This window comes from Girardinichthys multiradiatus, chromosome 15 (genome assembly GCF_021462225.1).
Source record: "Girardinichthys multiradiatus isolate DD_20200921_A chromosome 15, DD_fGirMul_XY1, whole genome shotgun sequence".
Taxonomy (NCBI): domain Eukaryota; kingdom Metazoa; phylum Chordata; class Actinopteri; order Cyprinodontiformes; family Goodeidae; genus Girardinichthys; species Girardinichthys multiradiatus.
In genome coordinates, this window is record NC_061808.1 from 4,510,777 (window position 1) to 4,535,590 (window position 24,814).

Here is a 24,814-nt window from a genome sequence, read left to right on the forward strand (position 1 = left end):
TCAGTTAAGATTATTTAGTTAAACGGCGCTTATTTACAACAATGTCGTCTCAAGGCACCCCACAAAGTGTCCCACTGATGGTCATTGTTATACTAAAAACCACAAGGATTGGGATATCTCTCTCTGTCAGACTGATTATAACCATTGGAAAAGAGAAGGGGTCATACAGGTAGCAGAAATGGAGGGTGTGTTTGCACCTCAACCATAACTGAGCCAGTTTAGGCTAAACCTGACTCAAGACATGCTTGTAGTCTATCTAACTGGTTGGGCTCATCTGGATTTATGGATAAGAAAAGCTGAGTATCAGCGTAACAGTGAACATTTAGCACATGCTGCCTAATAATTTGACCTATTGGAAGCATATATATAGTAAAGAGAATTGGCCCAAGTACTGAACCCTGTGGTACTCCACAATTAACCCTGGAGTTCATTCCATATTTCATGCAACAAGTTATTACCTGAGATTAACTAATGGTGATCCTAATTCACCTTAACTATACCTCACCCTGCCCAGACCTCTAAATACACCTATGGATTTAATATAAAAAGAACAAAATTACTTTGAGGATTTCTTCTCTTCACCGGCTTGAGGATGGGCCGTGGATCTAAAAAAAAAGGACCAGAGTGTCACGGGTCCGTGATCAACTCAAAAACGGTACACTTCTAATCCGTCCAAAACGGGGAAAATCTTAGAAACCGTTACGGTCGACCAAAAAAAAAAAAGGAGAGAAAGTCGTCTCCTTGGGAACAAACCTCTGTGGGTTTCACCTGTTCCTGGGTTGCGTCGGACGGTTTTCGATCGGGGAATATGAATCTTCTGATCTTCTTGTATCAGACAGATTTCCAGCTTTCAAGCTCTTCCAGGAATGGCCGTGTGGAGGAAAAGTAAGCCCGCCGGCGAGCTTCTATTTCTGTAGATTGCCCCCTTACATCGCAAACCATGACTTGGAAATTGTTGGAATAATTGTATATAGATTTATCTTATATTTTCTTTACTTTAATATTTGACTTTTAAAACCTTTCTTGTTGTATGTGTAAGTAAACATGTGATGAGTTGTTTGCAGGCAAGGAGGAAAGGTGGAATCGGGATGATGCAGTCACAGTGGGAACTCATCACAAGGATAACAGCTGATTGTGCTGAACAAAGAACGCACATACCTTAAGATTATGGAGACTATGCAAGCTTTGTTTTGTACAAGATAATGCTGTGTGTGACCTATGTCACATTGCAGCTGTATCTTCCCCCATCCTATAGAGCAGCAACGTTTATTGTAACTAGGGACCACCATAAATAAAGAGAGGATCAGACAGATGGTTTTCAGAGCGGTAGGAGATTTGTAATTGAAAGCACATCTCTGTCCGTTCTCCTCGCAGTAGTAAGAAACTAATTATTTGTCTTTCTCTTCTTGTGATGTTATAAGCATTTTAGGTTGTTTAAACCTGACAGAAATGGCGGCTAAAAGTTTGTTTCCTCAGATTTTTATAAACTCTAAAGACATCAGAGTTCCGACGACCGTTGCTGCGGCGCATGTCGAGCTGCGCAGCTCAGTCGTCCATTAGACACAAAATGGATGACCCAACACCATCACACAGTGCTGAATAAATGATTGGTTCTCACTCTGACAGAACAACATTTTAACTTCTGACTGCATCAAATATTCATCAGATATTCATCATAACTGTTGATGTCAGAAACATCTGTCCAACACAAGTATTTCACAATGTTAGTCAGAAGGAAAAAGTCTGTGTCAAATCTTTCAAGTCTACATACTCACTGGTCAAAACACTCAGAAGCAGACTGCCATCTAAGGTGGTTCCTGAACCAGGTCGGCAGAAGTAACGTCCAGCATCCTCAGCAGTGATGTTGTTGATGATCAGAGAGCAGTTACTGTCCACATTTAACCTGGCAGCTCGAGGTGAACTATCAACAACTTTTCCATTATCAACCTCCAATGGAAAGCTTGTGCTTGGATCTCTGCTGTAAAACCAGTTAACATTGGAGCACGAGTAAGAAGATGAAGGACTGATACAAGGTAGAACAACATCATCTCCAGCTCTGTGATAGAGATGAAGTTCTCCTCCACTGGTCCCTGCAGCAGAGACAAAGACACAATATAGTTTTACACACTTCATCCTTCACAAACACAATTATGAAGGTAAAATTAAATATGTTGTCATTTATTTTATATTACCGTAATTTCCATATTTGCATCATTTTTTTAAAACTTTTTTTTCATATCATAAGTGATTAACATTTTAATCCCCGTCAGGTTAGAAGTTTGAGATAAAGAAAGAAAACAGATCTTTGCCTTGAAACTGAAGCACAACGATCAGAACCAGAACCAGACCTAACATCTCGTTTTCTAGTAGCTGCTGAACACTAAGAGACTTTTCTCTGCTGACGATCTGAAAGTATTGATATTTCTTCTTTGTGGCTGAATTAAAGAATGAAAACATCTTCATACCAACACTCGCCACGTATTCTGTCATTTTGCTCTCGTCACACTTGTGTTTTTTTAGAAACTGAAGGAAAACCACAAACAGGAACTAGTTGCACAAACTTTAGTCAGAAACGAACAAAAAACTACATTTAACTCATTCACTTTGTAACACTCAGATCAACTATAGTAAGCTATGTTTTAGCTGAAAGACCTGCTTGTAAAGAAACAGGTGATTATTAAAGTTTTATTTCAATCTGAAAAGACTCAAAGAAAGGGATGGCAATTAGAAAAGATTTAATGATGAGAAATTACATGGTTATTTCTTTGGTGCTCGGACCTGGGAGGAAGACATGAATGCTGAGAATAACATGAGCTCAGATGATCATTTGTAGTCGGGGCTCCACGAATGGCTTGACCTGAGAAACGTGGAACGTGGGGTGAATACTCATGGAATTGGGTAATCTCACCCGTACAGCGACAGGGTTGATGATCTTGGAAATTGGGAAAGGTCCAACAAATCGGGGTGCCAACTTCCGGGACTCTACCCTTAATGGTAGGTCCTTGGTGGAGAGCCAAACTTTCTGCCCCACCTGGTACTTAGGGGCAGGGGTCCGTCTCCGGTTGGACGTTCTTGACTGAACCAGTGACATTCTGATCATCGACCTCCTGGCCTTTCTCCATATTCTTTGGCACCTTAGGACAGCCGCTTGGGTGGACGGAACATTAGCCTCTCTCTCCTGAACCGAAAACATGGGTGGCTGGAAATCAAACAACATGGAAAGGAGACAAACCAGTGGCACTAGATTGCATAGAGTTCATGGCGTATTCAACCCAGGGCAAATTTTGTGACCACTTGGTCGGGTCTGACTCACATAAGATGTGAAGTTTGGTTTCCACGTCTTGGTTTGCCCTCTCAGTTTGGCCATCAGACTGAGGATGAAAACCTGAAGAGAGACTGATAGAAATTCCCAACAAAAAACAGAACTCCTTCCAATAACGTGACACAAACTGGGGTCCTCTATCAGAAACAATGTCAATAAGAATTCCATGGAGCCTGAAAACGTATTTGGTCAGTATCTCACCCATCTCCTTTGCAGACGGGAGCTTCTCCAGGGGCACCAGATGAACCATCTTAGAAAATTTGTCAATTATGGTCAGTAGAACAGAGTGACCATTTGACACCGGTAAACCTGTTACAAAGTCCATAGCAATGTGTGACCATGGGCGAGGGGGAATGGGCAATGGGTGCAACAACCCCGCAGGGGGGCGACAAGAAGACTTGGCCTGGCAACAATGAGTGCATGCAGAAACAAAGTCTTTGACATCCTTAACAAGCGATGGCCATCAAAACTGAGTTTGAACTGTCTGAACCGTTCTGCTGATTCCAGGATGACAAACGAGACAAGAGCAATGACAAGACTCCAGTACCTTTGGCACAAGGCGTTCAGGAACAAAACAGCAGTCCGGTGGGCATGATGGAGGGATAGGCAGATCCCTCCCTTTCCACCTCAACTTGGGACACAGATAACCTGATGGGCTCAGGAAGGATAAACTCCTCCTCCGCTCTTGAATCCGGGATAGGGCGTCAGGTTTGCCATTTTTACTCCCTGGCCTGTAAGACAGGGAGAAATTAAAACAACCAAAAAACAGAGCCCACCTTGCCTGCCTGGGGTTCTGCCGTTTTGCTGATTTCAGGTACTCCAAGTTTTTATGGTCAGTCCACACCATAAACGGCTCCTTAGTCCCCTCCAGCTAATGTCTCCACTCCGTCAATGCCAACTTGACGGCCAGCAACTCTCTGTCTCCCACATCGTAATTCCACTCAGCCTGTGACAGAGTCCGTGAAAAGAAGGCACATGGGTGAACACGATCATCCTCACCTCTTTGGCTTAATACGGCTCTGACCCCAGTGCTTGAGGCATCCACCTCCACAATAAACTGTCTCTCTGGGTCAGGAGACCATAGCACTGGAGCTGACGTGAAGAGTTCCTTCAACCTATTGAAGGCCTTCTCTGCATCCTTGTTCCACACAAATTTCGCCTTGCAAGAGGTAAGAGCATTCAGGGGAGTCGCAACCAGGCTGTAATTTCTAATAAACCTCCTATAAAAGTTTGCGAAGCCCAGAAAGCTTTGAAGCTGCTTGCGATCAGTTGGAACAGGCCATTCCAATACGGCCTTCACTTTGGAGGGGTCGACAATCACTTGATCTGGGGAAATGATGAAGCCCAAAAAAGAAGTAGTAATGTGAAACTCACATTTTTGTGCCTTGACGAAAAACTGGTTTTGGAGAAGACGCAGGAGAACAGCTCTCACATGTTTTCTGTGGGTATCCAGATCAAATCAGTATGTCATCAAGATAAACAAATATGAATTGACCCACCATGTCTCTTAGAACGTCATTAACCAATGACTGAAAAACTGCAGGAGCGTTAGTAAGTCCAAATGGCATGACCTTGTATTCATAATGGCCCGTAGGCGTGTTGAAAGCCATTTTCCACTCATTCACTTCTCTGATTCGGACCAGATGATATGCATTCCTTAGATCCAGCTTAGAAAATATCTTGGCTCCCTGGATCTGATCAAAAGCTGTGTTCATGAGTGGTAAGGGGTATCTATTTTTAACCGTTATCTCATTAAGGCCTCTATAATCAATGCATGGTCTCAACGAACCATCCCTCTTCCCAACAAAAAAGAAACCAGCACCTGCAGGAAAGGAAGAGGGTTGAATGTGCCCTGCCTTTAATGCCTCATCAACATAATTCTTCATGGCCCTGTGCTCTGGACCAGACAATGAATAGGTTCTGCCTTTAGGGGGTGATGTGCCAGGAAACAAATCAATAGCACAATCATACGGTCTGTGGGGTGGCAGAGTTGTGGCCTTGATTTTATTAAATAATTCCTTTAAATCATGGTATTCTTGCGGTACCTTGGATAAATCCAGATAGGTCTCCTCAACCTCATTTTCCACACTGACCTCCATAGCAGCAAACAAAAGACAGTCAGCAGAACATGACTCAGACCAACCCAGAACTTCTTTCTTCTTCCAGTCAATGTGAGGGTTGTGTTTCTGCAACCATGAGGCCCCTAGGACTACAGGAAGTTCAGGTGAATTAATGATCATGAAAGTTACTTTTTCTTGATAATTACCTCCAACTGTTAAGGTAATCTCCTCCATCCTGAGGTGTGAATTTTTCCATGCTGTGACCATCCAAAGCTAGCACGTTTCTTGTGTCAGTTGATGGAATGAGTTTTATGCCGTTCTTATTTGCGAATGTTTCGTCCATGAATTCAGTGTCTGCTCCTGAATCAATAAACACGACCCCCTGGAGAGACATGGAAGAGGTTTGAAAATGAGCAGGAAACAAGAAGGAGGAGGCAGTTAGTTGACTTCGGCTCAGTAGAGACCTCCCTTCCTCTGCTGAGCCTGTCCTTTTAGTGGACACTTGAGTGCTAAATGTCCCTTCTCTCCACAATAAAAACAGAGCTTGAATCTCCTCCGACAATCTTTCTCCTCAGGGGTAATCTTGGTTCTGCCCAACTGCGTGGGCTCACAATCCTCATTTTCCTCAGTGATAGGTGACCGGCTCCTTCTCTCCTGCCGGTGTGCAGGACCCTGAGTTAATGATGAGCGACCCTCCTTATGTCGCTTCTCCCTCCTTCTCCCTGCCAGCCGAGCAGCCAGGTCCTCGAGTTGTTTCAGGGAAGAGGGGTAGTCACGGGTCGCTAACTCATCCTTGATGTCTGCGTTTAATCCTTTCATGAATGCATCCATCTGTGCTGCCTCATTCCAACGGCTCTCTACGGCCAACAAATTAAAGTCAATTATATAGGACGAGACAGGCTGATAACCCTGTTTGAGGGACAGTAATCCTCTTGCGGCTTCACGACTTGGAAGAACATGGTTAAAAACTTGAATAAGTTCCTTGGAAAAAGTTTCATAGAAGGTACAAGATGCAGACCTGTTCTGCCATTCAGCAGTTCCCCACTGTTTCGCCCTTCCTGCCAGCAGAGATATAACAAAAGCCACCTTGGAACGTTCAGTGGGAAAGGATGACGGCTGAAGCTCAAAATGAATTTCACACTGAGTTAGGAAAGCTCGACATTGGTCTGGGTCTCCCCTGAACATCTCAGGCGGAGAGAGGCGTGGCTCCCTTACCTCTGCTGTTGTCCGTGTCACTTGGGCATGGTTTCTTTGTGACGGTGGCGGCTCGGAGACAAGATTGCCAGAACGTAATGTGGAAATAATTTCCTCCAAGCCGGAACCCAACCAGGAAAGGGTCTCATCAATGTGGCTGCGCCACTGCTGTGCTGGCGATGGGTCCATTTTACGGATCAGAAACAAGCGGACCCAAGATTCAGCCAGACACAGTACTGAAAATTTTAAAGGTTTATTCAGTCACAGGAAAATGTAACTCTGGTAAAACTCCACACAGCTTCTGGGAATCACTGGGGCAGAAAGAGGAATTAGTGACTTGTAGTTTCTCCAGATATTGCAAGGATCAGAAAAGTCACTAACCTGCTTTTGTCTTGGGTAGAACTTGAAACCCAGAGGGAAAACTTCAGTGGGTGGCAGGCAGTGATCTCCACAGCGCAGGTAAGAGAGACAGGTGGCTTTAGGCTGAATAATCCAAGGGCTAGGCTGGCTAAATAATCTGGGGACAGAAACAGGGTCAATGATCTGAACAAGAGACGTCAGGCAAGGAGAAGGCTGAGGCATAAACCAGATGCGGGAAACAGGGTCGAAAACCAAAATACAAACAGTCCGACAGGGAGCAGGCAGAGAGGCAAAATCCAAGAGACAAGGCAAGGTAAAAAAAACAATGATCAGACAGGAAGGAACGCTGAATATCTACTCACACGATGGCTTTCAAAAATCTGGCACCGTCTGCTTGTCAGAGTCAGTATATATCAGGGAAGACACATGTGCTTGGAATGCCACAGATTGCACTGCACTGCAGCAGCCACCAGGTGCATCTCATCTGCTGATTGCAGCCAGGGAGACAAGGTAGAGCAGACGTGCCAGAATCATAACAGCAGTAGTGGCTGCTCCTATTCTGAAGGAATGGCGTGAAAACTGGATGGGGTGTAATGCATTGAACTGGGACATGCCTATAATATTTGAGGAACCAGGATGCAGACATGGGGCTCCTTCTAGCGTGAGAAATGGGGCATGTGAAGGAAAAGGATTTAAAAGTAGTAAAAGGCTAAACCTGATGAATAATAGAATGCGGGTTGATATTAACAAGGATGAAGAGATGGATTCAATCAACCTTAGGACTTTAAAAGGAGAAATTGAAGTAGACTGATTGGGAGAAACAACAGAAGACTTAGGAACTAAATAGAATAATCTGGAACATGATGAGCAGGAGTGATGAAGTTATGAGTTATGACTTGAGGTAAGGCATAATGCCTTAGATGACGAGTGGCTTTGACTAACGGGATCGACCACTGCTGCATTATCAGAAAAAGTGGCGATGCGCTTCTTCCAGAAATGCCCCAGATGCAGCAGGCTATAGTGATGAGATGATCTCATAGAAAGTTGGGGATTCAGAATGGGAAAGGAGGCCTTACATCGCGAATGAATTGCCCTGAGAAAAAAAACCCCTCAAAACCCACGGACGGAGCTACGTCCGTGTAAATGACCTACTAATATTGACTGTTCATAAATAGTTTCATAAGAGTTTGTTATTCTGCTGCGGCAGTAGAGCAATTAGTGCTCATGTTTAAACGCATAGTCCAGGAAGGTGCTGTAAACCACCGAACGGAGCAGCGCCAACACAGTGTGCAGAGAGAAAGTGTGCTCACAATTAATACGGGAAAAGATAGTTATGATGAATATCGTAACAGGAAATAGTTTCTTAGCGCCTGGTTGATAAAGGAACAAGGTTGAAATATAATAATAATATTAATCCCTGACTGGCTGCCTGGGGTTCCACCATCAGGTGAAAAGTGTCGGTAGCCAATGAGCCACATGCTTGACTCCACCCCTGGGAGGTCATATCCACCTGTTTGCAGATTACAGTGGAGAATGGTGCCAGTTGCCACAGACAGGAAGAAAGAGAGAAGAAACGTTCAATGGTCTCTTAGCCAGGCACTAAGGGAAGCATCTCAACTTGTTACTCTGAAGATAAACACCTAAAAGTATATATAGGTAAACTCTGCTATTAAAATGACTTTCTCAAAGCCTTTTGGGAATAAGACCATTAAGACAGCCTTTCTCGTCAACTAAAAAACTGGCTGCTTCTGGCAAAAATAAGTGCTTACATATTAAAAGCTGCGTCGAGGACAAAGATTTGTCGTTCAAGTACAATTTCCTTTTTGTTGAGAGTCACAGAGAAGCACACGGGCTCATCCTTTACAACTCGGTGTTTAAATGGAAGACAAACAGAAGAGAAGGAGTGCAGCAAGGTCATGTGCTGAGCTTACTTGACATGCGAATACCAAGTTACATTTATTTAATTTTTTCAATAGAGGTTGCCAATATTCTTAGTACTTTATGCACGCTTAATCCCAATACGAATGTTTATTAGTTTCAATTTCATAAACTAAAGTAAAGTCACAGACAGTTGAAATATATATTTTATATCATTTCATGGCACTGGGAAATATAGGGAGGTGAGATGTTTAATAAATATATGGCGAAACGGGGTAAAAGCACTCAAAGGAAAGATTGTCAAGGACGAAAGGGTTGTAATAATTTAAGATACATAAGTCTTTTATGGTAAGGTTATGAGGCAAAGTGTTGGGGTTTAACTAGAGGAGTACCCACGTTCAGGTAAAACAGAACAATGACACAGAGACAAGATGAAAAGTTAAATGATGTTTATTTACTGTGAGTGCACAACAGTGGGTTCGTCCTGCAAGGGAATAGGGAGAAGTTAGCTGGTCATCCACAGGAGTAATGGTGAGTATGATGAGGAGATTGTCTCTGTTTCTTACAGGCTCTTGTGAGGGAGGTCAGATCGGAGGAGGAGGCAAAGGAAATCCAGGAGGTAAGTGTTCCAGGTTTCGGTGTCCGTTTGTGTTCCATGTCCGCGGGGGAGAGAGAGAGAGAGAGAGAGAGAGAGTGGCAGGACGGTGGATGGTTGGTTTCTAGGTGAGAGTTTCCAGGAGAGGAATCCAAATACACGGGTCCTTAAGCTCCAGCAAAAGGCGAGTTCCACAATCCAATCAGGGTCCTTAGAAAAACACAAAAATCACCAGGTTACTCAAGAAAGTCTCAAAGATAAATTATTGGCTGTCTCAATCAGTACCAGTGTGACTGAATAATCCGGCGAGGAATGGATCACTTCCAGGAGCTTAAATCCCAGCTGCTCTCATCAGCAGAATCCTGGACAGATGCATAGATTGGGAAACTCCGCCCATGCCACTCTGACTCTGGAAGGTGAGTAAACACAAACAGATCCACCAAACAGAACACAATCCTAACACAAAGAGGTTAAAAGTAGCATATAGATTGAGTTATTAAAGGTATTTACATTCTGCATATCCTTAGATCTTACAATGTGATCACATGCAAGGCTCTTTCAACCAAAGGATTGTGAACCATCCGCTGAGAGACCTTCTTTTAAACCGGGAAGCTACAGACTGTAAAACTTAAGACGAGTCAGCTGAACGAACGACGACGATGGAAGAGAAGGAGATACCGTTCCAGTTAGAAAGGAGACTGGAGCGGAAAGCCCGGCAATTTGTGACCGTGCAGAAGTTCTGGAAAAGGGAAGAGAAGAGCAAAGCGCTCTGATGGCCGACCAAGCCGCTGGAATCAGAAGGTGGCTGCAATATAAATGTCAGTGGAAAGAACAGACCAGTCTAAGCAGGCTCTTGATTGAGCGAGGGTGGATGCAGCTAAGGCTGAGAAGGACTAGAGATACTGATGAAAAATGAGCAGCCATATTAGAAATAGGACAACGACGAGGGACGGAAAGTATTGAATTATCTATGCTCGGGTGAAACTATGCAGCTGGTGACTCTGAATGCCTAGAGACGGCTGAGCGCCAAAAGAGGATCCTCAGAAATGTTAGGGAGAATCTTTAATAATATTAAGCGTAGCTAATTTCATCCATACATCCCATAAAGATAAGAATACACATCGACACATACGGGGATAAATGGTCAGGTCTCAAAGTAACTCCTCTTCAAACTAATAAAACGTTAAAACCCATCGTCTCTAACAAGATGAGAAAAAAGGGTCAAATATAATTTTAAACAAAAAAGGGAGAGAATCCTTAGTGCTTATTCAGTCAATCAGTCATTTTTTACCGCTTATTCCATAGTGGGTCACGGGGAAGCTGGTGCCTATCTCCAGCAGTCAACGGACGAGAGGGGAGGTCACCCTGGACAGGTCGCCAGTCCATCGCAGGGTAACACACAAAAAACCACGCACACACTCATTCATACACCTAAGGGAAATTAAGAGAGACCAGTTAACCTAACAGTCAGGTCTTTGGACTGTGGGATGAAGCCAGAGTACCCGGTGAGAACCCACGCATGCACGGGAAGAACATGCAAACTCCATGCAGAAAGACCCCTGGCCGGGAATCAAACCGAGGAACTTCTTGCTGCAAAGCAACAGTGCTACCAACTGTTCCACCATGCAGCCCTGAATTCCCTATATCTGCTTTATTTTCTCTTTTGTCTAGAAGACAAAAATTACTTTTTATCACTTCCTCCTGATTGCACATTTTCAAAATAAAAGCAACAATAAAACAGAAACTGTACTTTCAAACAAAAAGAAATCAGCCTAAAATCAATTAAAAATGGAAAAAGATTAAATGTGTATTTTTTTTAAGATCCACAAAGTTAATTTGTGTAAAGAAATCCAAATTTCTAACCTTTAAAATATTTTGGATTGATTGATTTTATTGCAGACTCATATCTTACCACTTTATTGCTAAAGCACTTGAAAAACAACATAACATTTGACCAAAGTTCTGAACACAATTACACGACGAACAGGAATAAAAGAGAAAAACAATTATAAGCAAATACAGATACATAGAAATGGTAAAACATTAAGACAGTGATGCTAGCTCACTCTGGGTTAAAGGCCAAAGAGAAAAAATTTGTTTTTAAACAGACTTTAAAAACAGCAAGGGAGGGAGCCTGCCTGACATTAAGGGGCAGCTCATTCCACCATTTAGGAGCCCAAACTGCAAAGGCCCTGTTTCCTCTGGTTTTATTGACTGTCTTCAGGACTGCCAAAAGCATCTGATCACATGATCTAAGAGCACACAAAGGCATATACGGTTGAAGCAGCTCAGACCAATAAGGAGGAGTAAGACCATTAAGAGACTTAAAAACCCATAAAAGAATTTTAAAATGGATTCAGAACTGAGCAGGAAGCCAATGAAGGGATGCCAAAACTGGAGCTATGTGCTCTTGTTAGGAATTAACTGTTAAAAACCGTGCAGCAGCATTTTGTACCAGATGCATGTTTCAAAAAAAGCCTGATGCAAACTAAAACTTAAACAGATATCAACATACATACATAGTATAGATGTAATAACACACATTTATTCCACATTTAGCTCACTCTGGGTCTGAAAGCTCTGGGTTTTTCGAATCATTATCTAATCCACCTCATCCCAACCTACAGACAGAAACTAAGAGCTTCCAAACCTACGGTTCACACTGTTAAGAAGTGGACTGAGGAATCAAAGCAGATGCTACAGGCCTGCTTTGAATGCACAGACTGGACTGTTTTTGAAACTTCAGCCACTGACCTAAACCAACTAACTGATGTGGTGACATCATACATCAGTCTCTGTGAGGACATGTGTGTGCAGACCAAGACCTTCTGCACCTTTGGAAACAACAAGCCATGGTTTACTCCACACCTCAGGAATCTGCGCAGGGAAAAGGAGAAGCTCACAGCAGTGGAGATTGGGCGCAGTACAGGCAGGCCAGGAACAAACTAACAAAGGATATCAAAGCAGCTAAGAGAAGCTACGGTGAAGCTGAAAAACAGCCTTTCTACTGGTGATGCTTCAGCTGTATGGACTGGTCTGAGAAACCTGACTGCCTATAGGAGCCCCCCCACCCATCCTGAACAGAGTCGTCTCCTGGCCAACCGTCTGAATGGCTTCTACTGCAGACATGACAAGAAGCCATTCACACCTCAAATCATCTCCTCCACATCCCATTCAGGAACAAATTCCTCACATAAAGCAACCAACCCCCCACCATCAGATCCTCTGCCTGCACTAAAGATCTCAGAGGAAGATGTAAATAGGCTCTTTCAGCGCATGAAAAAAAAGAAAGCTGGAGGACCTGATAACATCTCCCCATCATGTCTGAAAGCCTGTGCAAATCAACTCGCTCCGATCTTCACAAGGATCTTCAACAAGTCACTGGAGAAATGTGAGGTCCCCTCCTGCCTCAAACGATCCACCATCATCCCGGTTCCTAAGAAACCCACCATCCTAGGATTAAATGACTACAGGCCTGTAGCCCTGACGTCTGTGGTCATGAAATCCTTTGAGCGGCTGGTGTTAAAGCACCTGAAAGACATCACAGGCCCCCTGCTGGACCCCCTGCAATTTGCATACCGAGCAAACAGGTCGGCAGATGATGCTGTTAACTTAGGTCTACACTTCATCCTGCAACACCTCGACCATCCAGGGACGTACGCCAGGATCCTGTTTGTAGACTTCAGCTCGGCCTTCAACACTATCATACCAGACATCCTCCACCAGAAGCTCACCCAGCTCAACGTCCCAGCCTCCACCTGTCAGTGGATCAACAGCTTCCTGACGGACCGACAGCAGCAGGTGAGACTGGGGAGCATCTTCTCTCGATCCAGATCAATAAGTACTGGTGCCCCCCAGGGGTGTGTTCTATCCCCACTCCTCTTCTCTCTGTACACAAATGACTGCACCTCATCGGACTCGTCCGTGAAATTCCTTAAGTTTGCAGACGACACCACTGTCATTGGACTGATCCAGGACGGTGATGAGTCTGCATACAGACAGCAGGTGGATCGGCTGGTACACTGGTGCTGTCAGAACTACCTTGAACTGAACCCACTCAAGACTGTGAAAATGGTGGTGGACTTTCGGATAACACCACCCCCATACACCCCCCTCACCATCCTCAACAACATTGTATCGGCCGTGGACCACTTCAGGTTCTTAGGAACCACCATCTCTGAGGACCTGAGATGGTCTTCGCACATAGACACTGTTTGAAAGAAGGTCCAGCAGAGACTGTACTTCTTGAGGCAACTCAAGAAGTTCAACCTTCCACAGGAGCTGCTGGTCATCTTCTACACTGCCATCATTCAGTCTGTCCTGTCTTCATCCATCTCAGTGTGGTTTGGCTCATCCACAAAACAGGACAGGTCCAGACTGCAACGAATAATCAGGACTGACCTTCCCTCCTTCCAGGACTTATACAGGTCTAGGGTCAAGAAAAGAGCTGCTAAAATCTCTGCAGACCCCACACACCCTGCACATAAACTGTTCAGAGCTTTACCTTCAGGTGGCGCTACAGAGCACTGTTCACTAAAACCAGCCGCCACAGAGACAGTTTCTTCCCCCAGGTTGTTTCTCTGTTGAACATTCAATAGAGTACAAAACAACAGCATACAGATGTTGCAAAAGTACCTTTTTATTATATATGTGTACATTGTAAATTGTAAATATGTATATTCTGTAATGCAAAAACAGAACAAAAGAGCAAAGTGTACCGGAGTCAAATTCCTTGTTTGTATGTACGAACTTGGCAATAAAGCTGATTTTGATTATTCAACCTTTGCCCTAATAAGACGACATTATACCTTCTAACACAGATGGTGTCGGTCAGATGGTTTTATGGTTTTAGGGCAATAAACAATTACAATATATTTACATCACTTTCAATAAAGTTTAGTGCCATCATTTGTTTTTTTCTGTTATTGTAAGCTTTAGATTCTGGTTAAGATCTGACTATCAGCTACTTAAAACACATATTAAACCATACCTTCCTGCATCATTTTCTGTTTATTCCACTTGGCAGTTGCCCACTAAACTTCAGGTAACATTTTATTATAAGATGACCAGATTACCATAAGGAGATCTGTGTATATCCAGAAAAAATCTCAGATAACATCTGCAGGTTTTAACACAAACTCCTGTTTGTTTTAAAATAAGTCAGGCTATTATCACACAGTGAGCTTAAAGAGCTTAATTACACCATCAGACAGACTGGTAGCACATTTAGTAATAATGTCATCATAAGATATCAAACTTACTAATAAATGTAATTTTTACCAAAAAACAATAATCTTATTGTTAGATCATAAGTTCTACAGCTACTGAGTTATGGTACACAGTGATGTATAGAAAATCAGGCTAAGAATAGAAGTCTATTTTCCACGTAGGAACAACAAGTCTTATAATGAACATGTTGAGGTAAAACATGAACAGAACAGATACTTTCTTCCTTTAAATAGACCCTCTGCCCTCAGATTTGAGAAAAGATGCAGGAAGGTTTAATATGTGTGTTAATTAGCTGATAGTAAGATATGAACGAGAGGTTTTAGCTTACAATAACTTAAGTCCCCTTTTCTTTCATATGGGTTGTCTCAGTGTTTCTAAGCTACAGCAGATAATAAAAAAAGATTTTTAACCTTGTTTGTCCAGAATAAAAACCAAATCAAGCACTTTTTATTTTAGGTGGAAAACTGGTTTAGAAAATATTGTCCAATCTATCTGAAATGAGAAGTGATATTCACTTAAAGGACTTTTATATAGAATATGGTCACGTATAATTGTGGTAATTCCTGCTTTTATTCTTATTCACTCAGTAAATAAAGTGATCATACCTTCAAACACAACTGTGTAGTGAGCGTCTACCTCCACGATGTTCTCTACAACAAACCGGCAGGTGTATGTTCTGTTGGTGCCACTCTGATGTTGCACAGTCAGAGAGGAAGCACATCTCCTTGGTCTTAACTTGAACCCAACACCTTCACCAGTCAGCCCAGTTCCTGTCTCATCCACCCAGCAGAGGCTGTTCTCTGGACACGGATCCAACCCACTGTATCTCTCCAGAGAACAGTTTAATGTGACATCTCCATCCTTTGTTGGATCATCCTCTGGTGGAGAGGGAGAGACTGGAAGAAAAATAAAAACTGTTGTCTCAGTCTGAAAGATGCAGAAGTAACTTTCTCTAAAACTCTAAAAAATACAACTTTATCTCAGGCTGCGAAGAGTAGAATAAAAAATAATAAAGATTTACAAATAACCTCTTTGATGAAACATTAGATGTTGTCTACATGTTACTTGGTGATTCATCTGCAGTAATATTGCAGATCTGATCAGGTATTCATCAGCATGATGGAACAAATCAAGAAATCTTTACAAATGAATGTAAAAGATAGAGGTTTGATCAAAACATTGAACCACACACAATACAAGATAAACTAATTGAATCTAAACAGCCTCACAGCAGCTCAGCACAACGTTCATTCTGATGAACCTACTTCCTGATGTCAGCTGATGTCGGGTCCTAAAAGCTTGGCCCCACCTTTAGCTCAACCAGGAAGCAGCAGACACCCAACAAAGATAACTCAACAAAAACACAGTTGGGGGCAGAAATAAAATTTAAAAACCACTTTGTGAGTTTCATTTGATCATTGTTAGGTATAAATAATCATTAATTAAATGAAAATACCTGTTTAATATCAGATAATTGACTATATAGTTAAACCAAGTTTTTGGACTGTATTGCTCGATTGAAGCCATTGTAATATTTATGATTATTGATTATAAAAACTTATCAAAATATTTTAATTAAAAATCATAATTTGAAACAAATAAATTCTGACCAAAAATCATTTCTTACAAATAAAGATCAGAGATACACTCTGGTGGTGTGATTATAGGGCTCACAGCACTTAATTACATCTAGTTAATTATAATTAATAATTATTAACCAAAACCACACCAAATGTCACTATGTTATCAACCGCTTGACCAAATGGTGGAATTCTAACCTTATCTTGACAGATAATTACTCTTCCACAAAATAAACATAATCGCTGTCTTTTTATCTGTGTGAACATTTATTAAACCAATAGTCCCTCTTACAGCTAAACTATTCTGGTCCAACAACGTTCACCTAACTAAATATGCACTATTCTACAAAAAGGCTCACACTAATAATCAAAAATAAGGATGTGTGCTGAGGGTAGATGAAGATCAGAACAATAGTTGGACAAATGAGAATAACAACAATTTGGATTAACTTGGAAAGATGATGAAAAACCATGACGCTGTGAAGCCTTTCTCCGTGTGGGCGTCTTGTCAACAGCTATCAGCTGGTACAATGGTAGTGCCACGCCCCTTAGCCACTATCAGCCGATAGCCCCAAATCTCAAACAAAGGTTGTAAAACTCTGAGGCTCGGTGGAAAAACCCCAAGGGTGATGAAATGATGGGACGAACAATGGAGTGGCCAGGACACGAGGTCCAGACTGCAGTCTGTTTCAAATAAAAAACCTCCAAAGTTCAGTTTTAACTCCTGGCTGATTGGCAATCAGCAGGACGAACGCATCCAACTTGAGCAACCGCTCGTTGTGCTTCCACAGTATTCAGACAGTAAATCCAACTAGTTCAGCATAAACACTTCAATCCATATTTCATGCAACAAGTTATTACCTGAGATTAACTAATGGTGATCCTAATTCACCTTAACTATGCCTCACCCTGCCCAGACCTCTAAATACACCTACCGATTTAATATAAAAAGAACAAAATTACTTTGAGGATTTCTTCTCTTAACCGGCTTGAGGATGGGCCGTGGATCTGAAAAAAAGAACCAGAGTGTCACGGGTCCGTGATCAACTCAAAAACAGTCAACTTCTAATCCGTCCAAAACGGGGAAAATATTAGAAACCGTTACAGTCGACTAAAAAAAAAGGAGGGAAAGTCGTCTCCTTGGGAACAAACCTCTGTGGGTTTCACCTGTTCCTGGGTTGCGTCGAACAGTTTTCGATCGGGGAATATGAATCTTCTGATCTTCTTGTATCAGACAGATTTCCAGCTTTCAAGCTCTTCCAGGAATGGCCGTGTGGAGGAAAAGTAAGCCCGCCGGCGAGCTTCTATTTCTGCAGATATTGTCCCCTTACATCGTAAACCATGACTTGGAAATGGCGGCTAAAAGTTTGTTTCCTCAGATTTTTATAAACTCTAAAGACATCAGAGCTCCGACGACCGTTGCTGCAGCGCATGTCGAGCTGCGCAGCTCAGTCGTTCATTAGACACAAAATGGATGACCCAACACCATCACACAGTGCTGAATAAATGATTGTTTCTCACTCTGACAGAACAACATTTTAACTTCTGACTGCATCAAATATTCATCAGATATTCATCATAACTGTTGATGTCAGAAACATCTGTCCAACACAAGTATTTCACAATGTTAGTCAGAAGGAAAAAGTCTGACTGTGTCAAATCTTTCAAGTCTACATACTCACTGGTCAAAACATCCAGAAGCAGACTGTCATCATAGAGGATTCCTGAATATCCACAGAAGTAACGTCCAGCATCCTCAGCAGTGATGTTGTTGATGATCAGAGAGCAGTTACTGTCCACATTTAACCTGGCAGCTCGAGGTGAACTCTCAACAACTTTTCCATCCTCAACATCAAATGAAAGGTTTGTGCTTGGATCTCTGAAGTAAACCCAGTTAACAATGGGGCATAAGTAAGAAGATAAAGGACTTCTACAAGGTAGAACAACATCATCTCCAGCTCTGTGATAGAGATGAAGTTCTCCTCCACTGGTCCCTGAAGCAGAGACAAAGACACAATATAGTTTTACACACTTCATCCTTCACAAACACAATCATGAAGGTAAAATTAAATATGTTCTCATTTATTTATTTTATATCATGTTTGATTTATTGTTATAACGGTAATGTCTTTATTTGCAATATATTTAATAAAACTATTTTAATCCCTATGAGGTTAGAAGTTTGAGACAAAAGAAAAAAAATATGAATCCAAATTTTCTGAAAATGTTTTTATATATTTGGTCAAAACCTGATTGAATAATTCATGCTACACAGATTTACTCCTGTAAAAACTAAATGTTCTCATATCTCCATAAAATATCATAGTAAACCAAAGGATCCCATAATTTCTCTCAGGTTCCTTTGAAAGAAAACAGATCTTTACCTTCAAACTGAAGCACAACGATCAGAACCAGAACCAGACCCAACATCTCTTGTCCTTCTGTTAGCTGCTGAACACTGAGAGACTTTTCTCTGCTGCAGATTTGAAAATACTGAAGTTATTTCCTCTTTGTGACTGAATTAAAGAAAGATCTTCACACCAACACTCGCCGCTTATTTTTTCTATTTTTTTTATAGTTTATCAGATTTTTGTAGAAGCTGTTGTCATTTCCTGAGCATGAACAGTCAAAGAGGAACTGTGATGTATGAGCTGCAGTCAGTCCACCAACACCCAGCAGCTCTGAGACTCTGCAGACAGAGCAGTTAAACCAAGTCAGAACAGAATCCAAACAGGTCAAAGTGGACAAATGACAGCACAGGTGTCAGACTCAGACCCGCGGGTCAGATTTAGCCCATCAGTTGGTTCTAAAGGTCTACTAGAGCTGGCCCACTAGTAAACAGCCTATTCACCACCTATACTACAGATCCCAGAATGCACTACCTGTGAGCTGGCCTATGAGAACCCAACTCCCCCCTCTTGTGTTGACATTTATTAGTGACCTCATGCTACAACCAGACACATCAGTAGAAGAAGAGATGCTAGCTGTCTGGTTTGGACCAGAATGCATCAGAATAAATCAGAGTGAATCAAACTGAACTTTAATGATTATGTTCTTTATTCACTGTTCTTCCTACTCAGATGCATGGACTTGAATGGTTGGATTTTATCAGAGGAAATTATTAATATTATTAGAGTAATAAAATCTTTTATTTGGTTTAAGGAATAAATGCCATAGACAGTTTGCTGCATGAATGTGTCCATTTGATGTGTCTTTGATTGCTCAAAGGATGATTTTGAAGTTTCATTGGGAACAGGTCTGCATTTAATTGTGATATTAGATTTATCTGCCTCTGTTTGGCTGTTCAGCATCTCTATGGTGAGATAGAGACAACGACACATTAACTCAGTGCTGTGTGACGAGTTTCTGTTGTCTGATTTAGGATCTGTGTGTCTGCTTCCAGAGGGATTTTAGTCTGTGAACAAATCCAGAGATTTTGGGTTTTCCTTCATCATAAATTATCATCAGAACCGAACATAAATGGGCTCATTTGTATTTGATGTGATGAAGGTCAGCTGAGTGTGGCAGCAGCAGAACGTTCTTCATCATTTTCATAGTTCACTGTGTCGTTATCAACAGCATCATGAACCTTTGAATCAAACATTAGAGTCCGAAGGCTTGGTTTAACTATACAGTCAATTATCTAATATTGAAAAGGTTAATTCATTTAATTGATGATTATTTCATGTTACTTCATGTTTTGCTTCCTGGGATGGAAAGGAAGATGAAGAGATTAACATCACAGTTCTGTCAATCTGCTCCATTGTAGTTCAGTTTCCTCACCTCTGGTTCTGATGATACCAACAGTGATTCCAACCATCAGGATCAGTCCTGTGATCCTCAGAGTCAACATGATGAAACTCAGAGGAGACCAGTCTGTGAAACCTGTGGATGAGAACGTGCAGAGAAGAAGAAAACATGTTTAACATGATGGTGGATTGCACATCAAAATCAACAGCATCTTCTCTCCAACACATTATGGCAGATATGTAACATGTTTTTATCTTCACACATTAAAAAATGGGCAGTAAATTGAGATGTTTTAAATGTAGGAACCAGCTGGAGATCATTCAACAGTCAGTGTCCTACTTGGTGGAGATGACTGGTTCTGCAATGAAGAAGTTTAGCTGCTATTTGACCTTTAAACCTTGATCTCCAGGAAAACTGCTGCCTGGGACATGAGGAGCTGCAGCAGGTCTCAAACTAACTCCAATCTCCACTGCTGTGAGCTTCTTCTTTATCCCTGCGCAGGTTCCTGAGATGTGGAGTAAACCATGGCTTGTTGTTCCCAAAGGTGCAGAAGGTCTTGGTCTGCACACACATGTCCTCACAGAGACTGATGTATGATGTCACCACATCAGTTAGTTGGTTTAAGTCAGTGGCTGAGGTTTCAAAAACAGTCCAGTCTGTGCATTCAAAGCAGGCCTGTAGCATCTGCTTTGATGCTTCAAATGTAGGAACCAGCTGGAGATCATTCAACAGTCAGTGTCCTACTTGTTGGAGATGACTGGTTCTGCAATGAAGACGTTTAGCTGCTATTTGACCTTTAAACCTTGATCTCCAGGAAAACTGCTGCCTGGGACATGAGGAGCTGCAGCAGGTCTCAAACTAACTCCTTTTCAAACTAATAAAACGTTCAAACCCATCGCCTCCAACAAGATGAGAAAAAAAAGATGAAATATAATTTTAATCAAGAAAGAGAGATAATCCCTAGTGCTTATAGAGTATGTATTGAAAATTCTGTATTTCCTTTATTTTCTTTTGTGTCTAGAAGATAAGAACAACTTTTTTAATCACTTTCAAACAAAAATAAACCAAATAAAAATTGAAAAAAACTGAATGTGTATTTTTTTTTAAAGGTCCACAAAGTTAATTTGTGTAAAGAAACCAAACAAATTTTCAAACCTCAATATTGTCATCGTTTTAGCTGCTGCTTTGACCCACATGCAGAACACACTCAGGAGACAGAAGAATTTAGAGTTTAAGTTTATTTATATAGCGCCTTTCAGCAACACTCAAGGTGCTGTACATAAGGAAAAACATTACAATACAGAAAATCAAACAACAGAGGCAATCAAAAAAATTAAAAATAAACCAATAAAGAGAAAAGAATGATTGATAAGAAAACGAAAGGAAAACCGGACCGAAACCTCAACTGTTAATGTTTAGATGGCACCTTACATCTGGAGTCCAATAACATTCCTCCTCATCCGAGGTCTCTGTGTCCTCGAATCTGTAGCTCGGATGTATGTCCTTCGATCTGTGTTTTGGCTTCCTGCTGTCTAGTTCAGTTCTGGTACTGTGGGGAAGTGGCAGAACATTACAGGGCATTATCATGTTGCGATGAAGAATCTTGCCTTGTCCTGTGCCACGCTCAGGTTTGACCTCATAAACAGAGCTATTGTCTCCTTTCTGAGAGACTACAACATGAACCTGATTCTCCCAATATGAACGCAACTTTCCTGGTCCTCCCCGCTCTGACATGTTCCTTACAAGAACCCTATCTCCAGGTGAAAGTGCTGCACGTTGTCTTTTTTTATCATAATAAGTCTAGTCTTTTTGATGTTTTTGGATGCAGCGTCGTCTGCTTCTTTCATTTGTTGTTGCCGTTTTTTTACAGAGTCCTCATGTGATTTACATTGTTCTGTCTCAGTTAGTCCAAATATTAAGTCTATTAGAAGACGTGGGTGTCAACCAAGAAGTAAGTAAAAGGGTGAATATCCTGTTGAGTCACTAGTTGTACAGTTGTAAGCATGAACAACTTTGTTCACATAGTCACTCCAATTCCCTTTCTTTTCCTCATCCAGGGTCCGCAGCATTGAAAGTAAGGTGCGATTAAACCTTTCGGCTGGGTTCCCCTGGGGGTGGTGGGGCGTAGTTTTTGAGTTTTCAACACCAGTGTATTTTTGCAACTGTTTAAATAAATGGTTCTCAGATTCTCTGCCCTGATCGTGATGTATTTTACCAGGAAATCCAAACTTTAAAGCAAAGTCATTGAAAATCTTTTCTGCTGCAGTTTTGCCAGATTTGTTGCGAGTGGGGTACGCCTGGACAAACTTAGTGAAGTTGTCAATTATCACTAAAATGTACTCATACCCTCCCCTGCTTTGTTTGAGGTGAAGATAGTCTATTGAAACCATTTGAAGCGGTGCTGTAGCAGGTACATGGCACATAGGGGCTCTACTTTGAAGTCCAGGCTTTTTCTGGACGTTGTACTTACACACCTGAGTAATAAAAAACTCAATATCCTTCTGCCTACAAGGCCAGTAAAACCTGTTCCTAGCCAAGTTCATGACACCATCTACCTCTAAGTGACCCATCTCACAGTGAAGGTATTTGTACACTAGTTCTTTGTATTGGTCTGGGAGCATAATTTGGTCATGCGTTGCTGTTTTGCGCATTAAAGGTTCTTCGTCAGATACATAAAGTCTTTTCCACTCATGTAAAAGTTGTTTTAGCCTAACAGAGTTTTTGTTTGTTGATCTGTCGTCTACCTTGTTTCCTGTTTTCTTTAGACTAATGACGAGTTATTTCCGGGTCGTGCAGCTGAGCTTCTAACAGCTCTTGTCTGGTGACTTTAATGGTTGGATAGTCATCAGCAGTTATCTCATGCACATGTGGACTGCATGTTATAGCAGAGATCCAGTCCACAGCTTGAGTCTTTTGTGTCTCAACAGTGTTTAGTATTGCAGTAAAAACTTCAGGGGATCACTGCTCACTGCATTTGTCCATATATGTTTCCATACTGGCAGGTGTTAGGGACAAAAAGTCGGCATCAGTTTTACTTTTTCCAGGTCGATATTTCAGTGTTATGTTAAAGTCATCTAACTCAGAGACCCATCTATGTCCCGTAGCGTTTAGTTTGGCTGTACTTAAAACATAAGTCACAGGGTTGTTGTCACTATAGACGGTCACAGACGGAGCATAAAACAAATAGTCTCTGAAGCGCTCTGTAACAGCCCACTTAAGCACTAAAAACTCAAGTTTACCTGAATGTAGTTTATAGTTTTTCTCTGCTGGTGTCCGTGAGCCATACTCAATGACTCTAAGTTTGCCCTCCTGTCTCTGGTAGAGAACCGCTCCAAGTCCGTCCTCTGAAGCATCAATGTGCAAAATGAACGGGTCCTCAAATCTAGGGTAGGCTATAACAGGTGGGTTAGTTAGAACATCAACCAAATAGCTCAGTGCGTTTTGGTGAGTATCAGTTCATATGAATGTTTTAGTTGGTGCAGGCTGACCTGACTTGGTTGGGCAAATCTTTGGTTGTGACTGAGCTTGGTGCTTAATTGACATGTTCAGAGATGAAAATGTTCTTCTTTAGAGGATTAATTTATTTCTCATTGCATGAGCCTGAACAATGAAATTAAAATGTGTCTTAACTGACAGTGTGTTTAAAACAATAAATAAATTTGGGTTTTTATTAAACATAAATATATACACAAGGGACAACTCAATCCTAAAAACATAACCAAGTTAAAAACAACTAACCAATAAATAAGAGTTATTAAAAGATACAATATTATACATAAAATATTTAGCCAGAATTCAGAGATCTGATTGCCCATGGAAAGAAGCTGTTTTTGAGTCTGTTGGTGAATTTCAACGCATCTGTACCTTCTACCGGAGGGCAGCAGGCTGAACAGGTGGTGACCAGGATGGAGATTATCTTTTAGGATCTTCTTTGCCCTGGAGAGACAACGGGAGCGGGAGATTTTGTCAAAGAAGGGGAGAGGACAACCACCTTTTTTCTTGGCAGTCCTGATTACCCTCTGCAGCCTCTTCTTGTGAGCTGTGGTGGAGCCAGCATACTACACAGTGATGGCATTCTGCACCTCATCCCTGTATGCGGACTCATCACCACTAGTTATAAGACCCACCAGGGTGGTGTCATCTGCAAATTTGGTGAGGGTGTAGGTGGGATAGTAGAGGGTGCAGTCATGAGTACAGATGGCAAATAGAAGGGGACTCAGCATGCAGCCCCAGTGCTGAGTACCAGTGAGGAGGAGCTGTGTGCACCAGTCCTCACTAAGATAGGATTTTTCTGTGGTCTTTGTAATTGTAATCCCTGGTGAAAAACCTCTAAATCAACTTGACCCAACCTGCCAGAAGGAACAATGACTCACCTGCTATCCTGCTGGCTTAAACTCTTTACCATTATGATAGTTTTATATTTTCACACTTCAGGAGCTCCTTTCATTTCTGATTAGGGCAATGATTCAGATTATGTAAAAAATGTGAAATTATCCAAAAGTAATGTCGGACATTTTCCTTCTGACCATATCTTTAGAGTCCTCCTCTTCCTAAATGATAACAATCACACAGCTGAATGCCTTTCAGATGGTGCGTTCAAAACCTCAGGAAATCACAGATAGCTTAATAAACTGTTAAAGTTAGAAAGCTGATAAACACAGACAAGTGTAAAATAAGACACAAGTGAACCAAGTAAATTTGACTTGCAAGGGTGAGACAGTCCTCTGCCAGGAAAGCGACTTCCTTCTCACAAAGGAAAAATCCTTGCACCAGCCTTTTATTTACAACTCACATTCCTACAAGCAAAAAGCAGGAATTGGTTCAGTCAATTCTTACATAGATTTCA

The 24,814-nt window shown here is 41.7% G+C and overlaps 1 protein-coding gene across 2 annotated transcripts in view; it reads right to left on the reverse strand.

Annotated features, from left to right (window-relative positions):
- The window catches only part of LOC124881732 (titin-like), a 144,177-nt gene extending 124,077 nt beyond the window's left edge, over positions 1-20,100 (reverse strand). The window contains exons 1-4 of one of the 2 annotated variants that reach the window (XM_047387484.1): positions 20,002-20,100; positions 17,901-18,212; positions 15,244-15,534; positions 1,776-2,090 (exon numbers count right to left, since the gene is read on the reverse strand). In XM_047387484.1, the coding sequence (XP_047243440.1) occupies positions 1,776-2,090; positions 15,244-15,534; positions 17,901-18,212; positions 20,002-20,071 (988 nt within the window). In that variant the 5' untranslated portion in view covers positions 20,072-20,100. Of the gene's footprint in view, positions 1-1,775; positions 2,091-15,243; positions 15,535-17,900; positions 18,213-18,602; positions 18,672-20,001 lie in introns of those variants that run through there. The other variant, XM_047387485.1, reaches the window with a different exon arrangement.
- Positions 20,101-24,814: the final 4,714 nt, after the last annotated feature.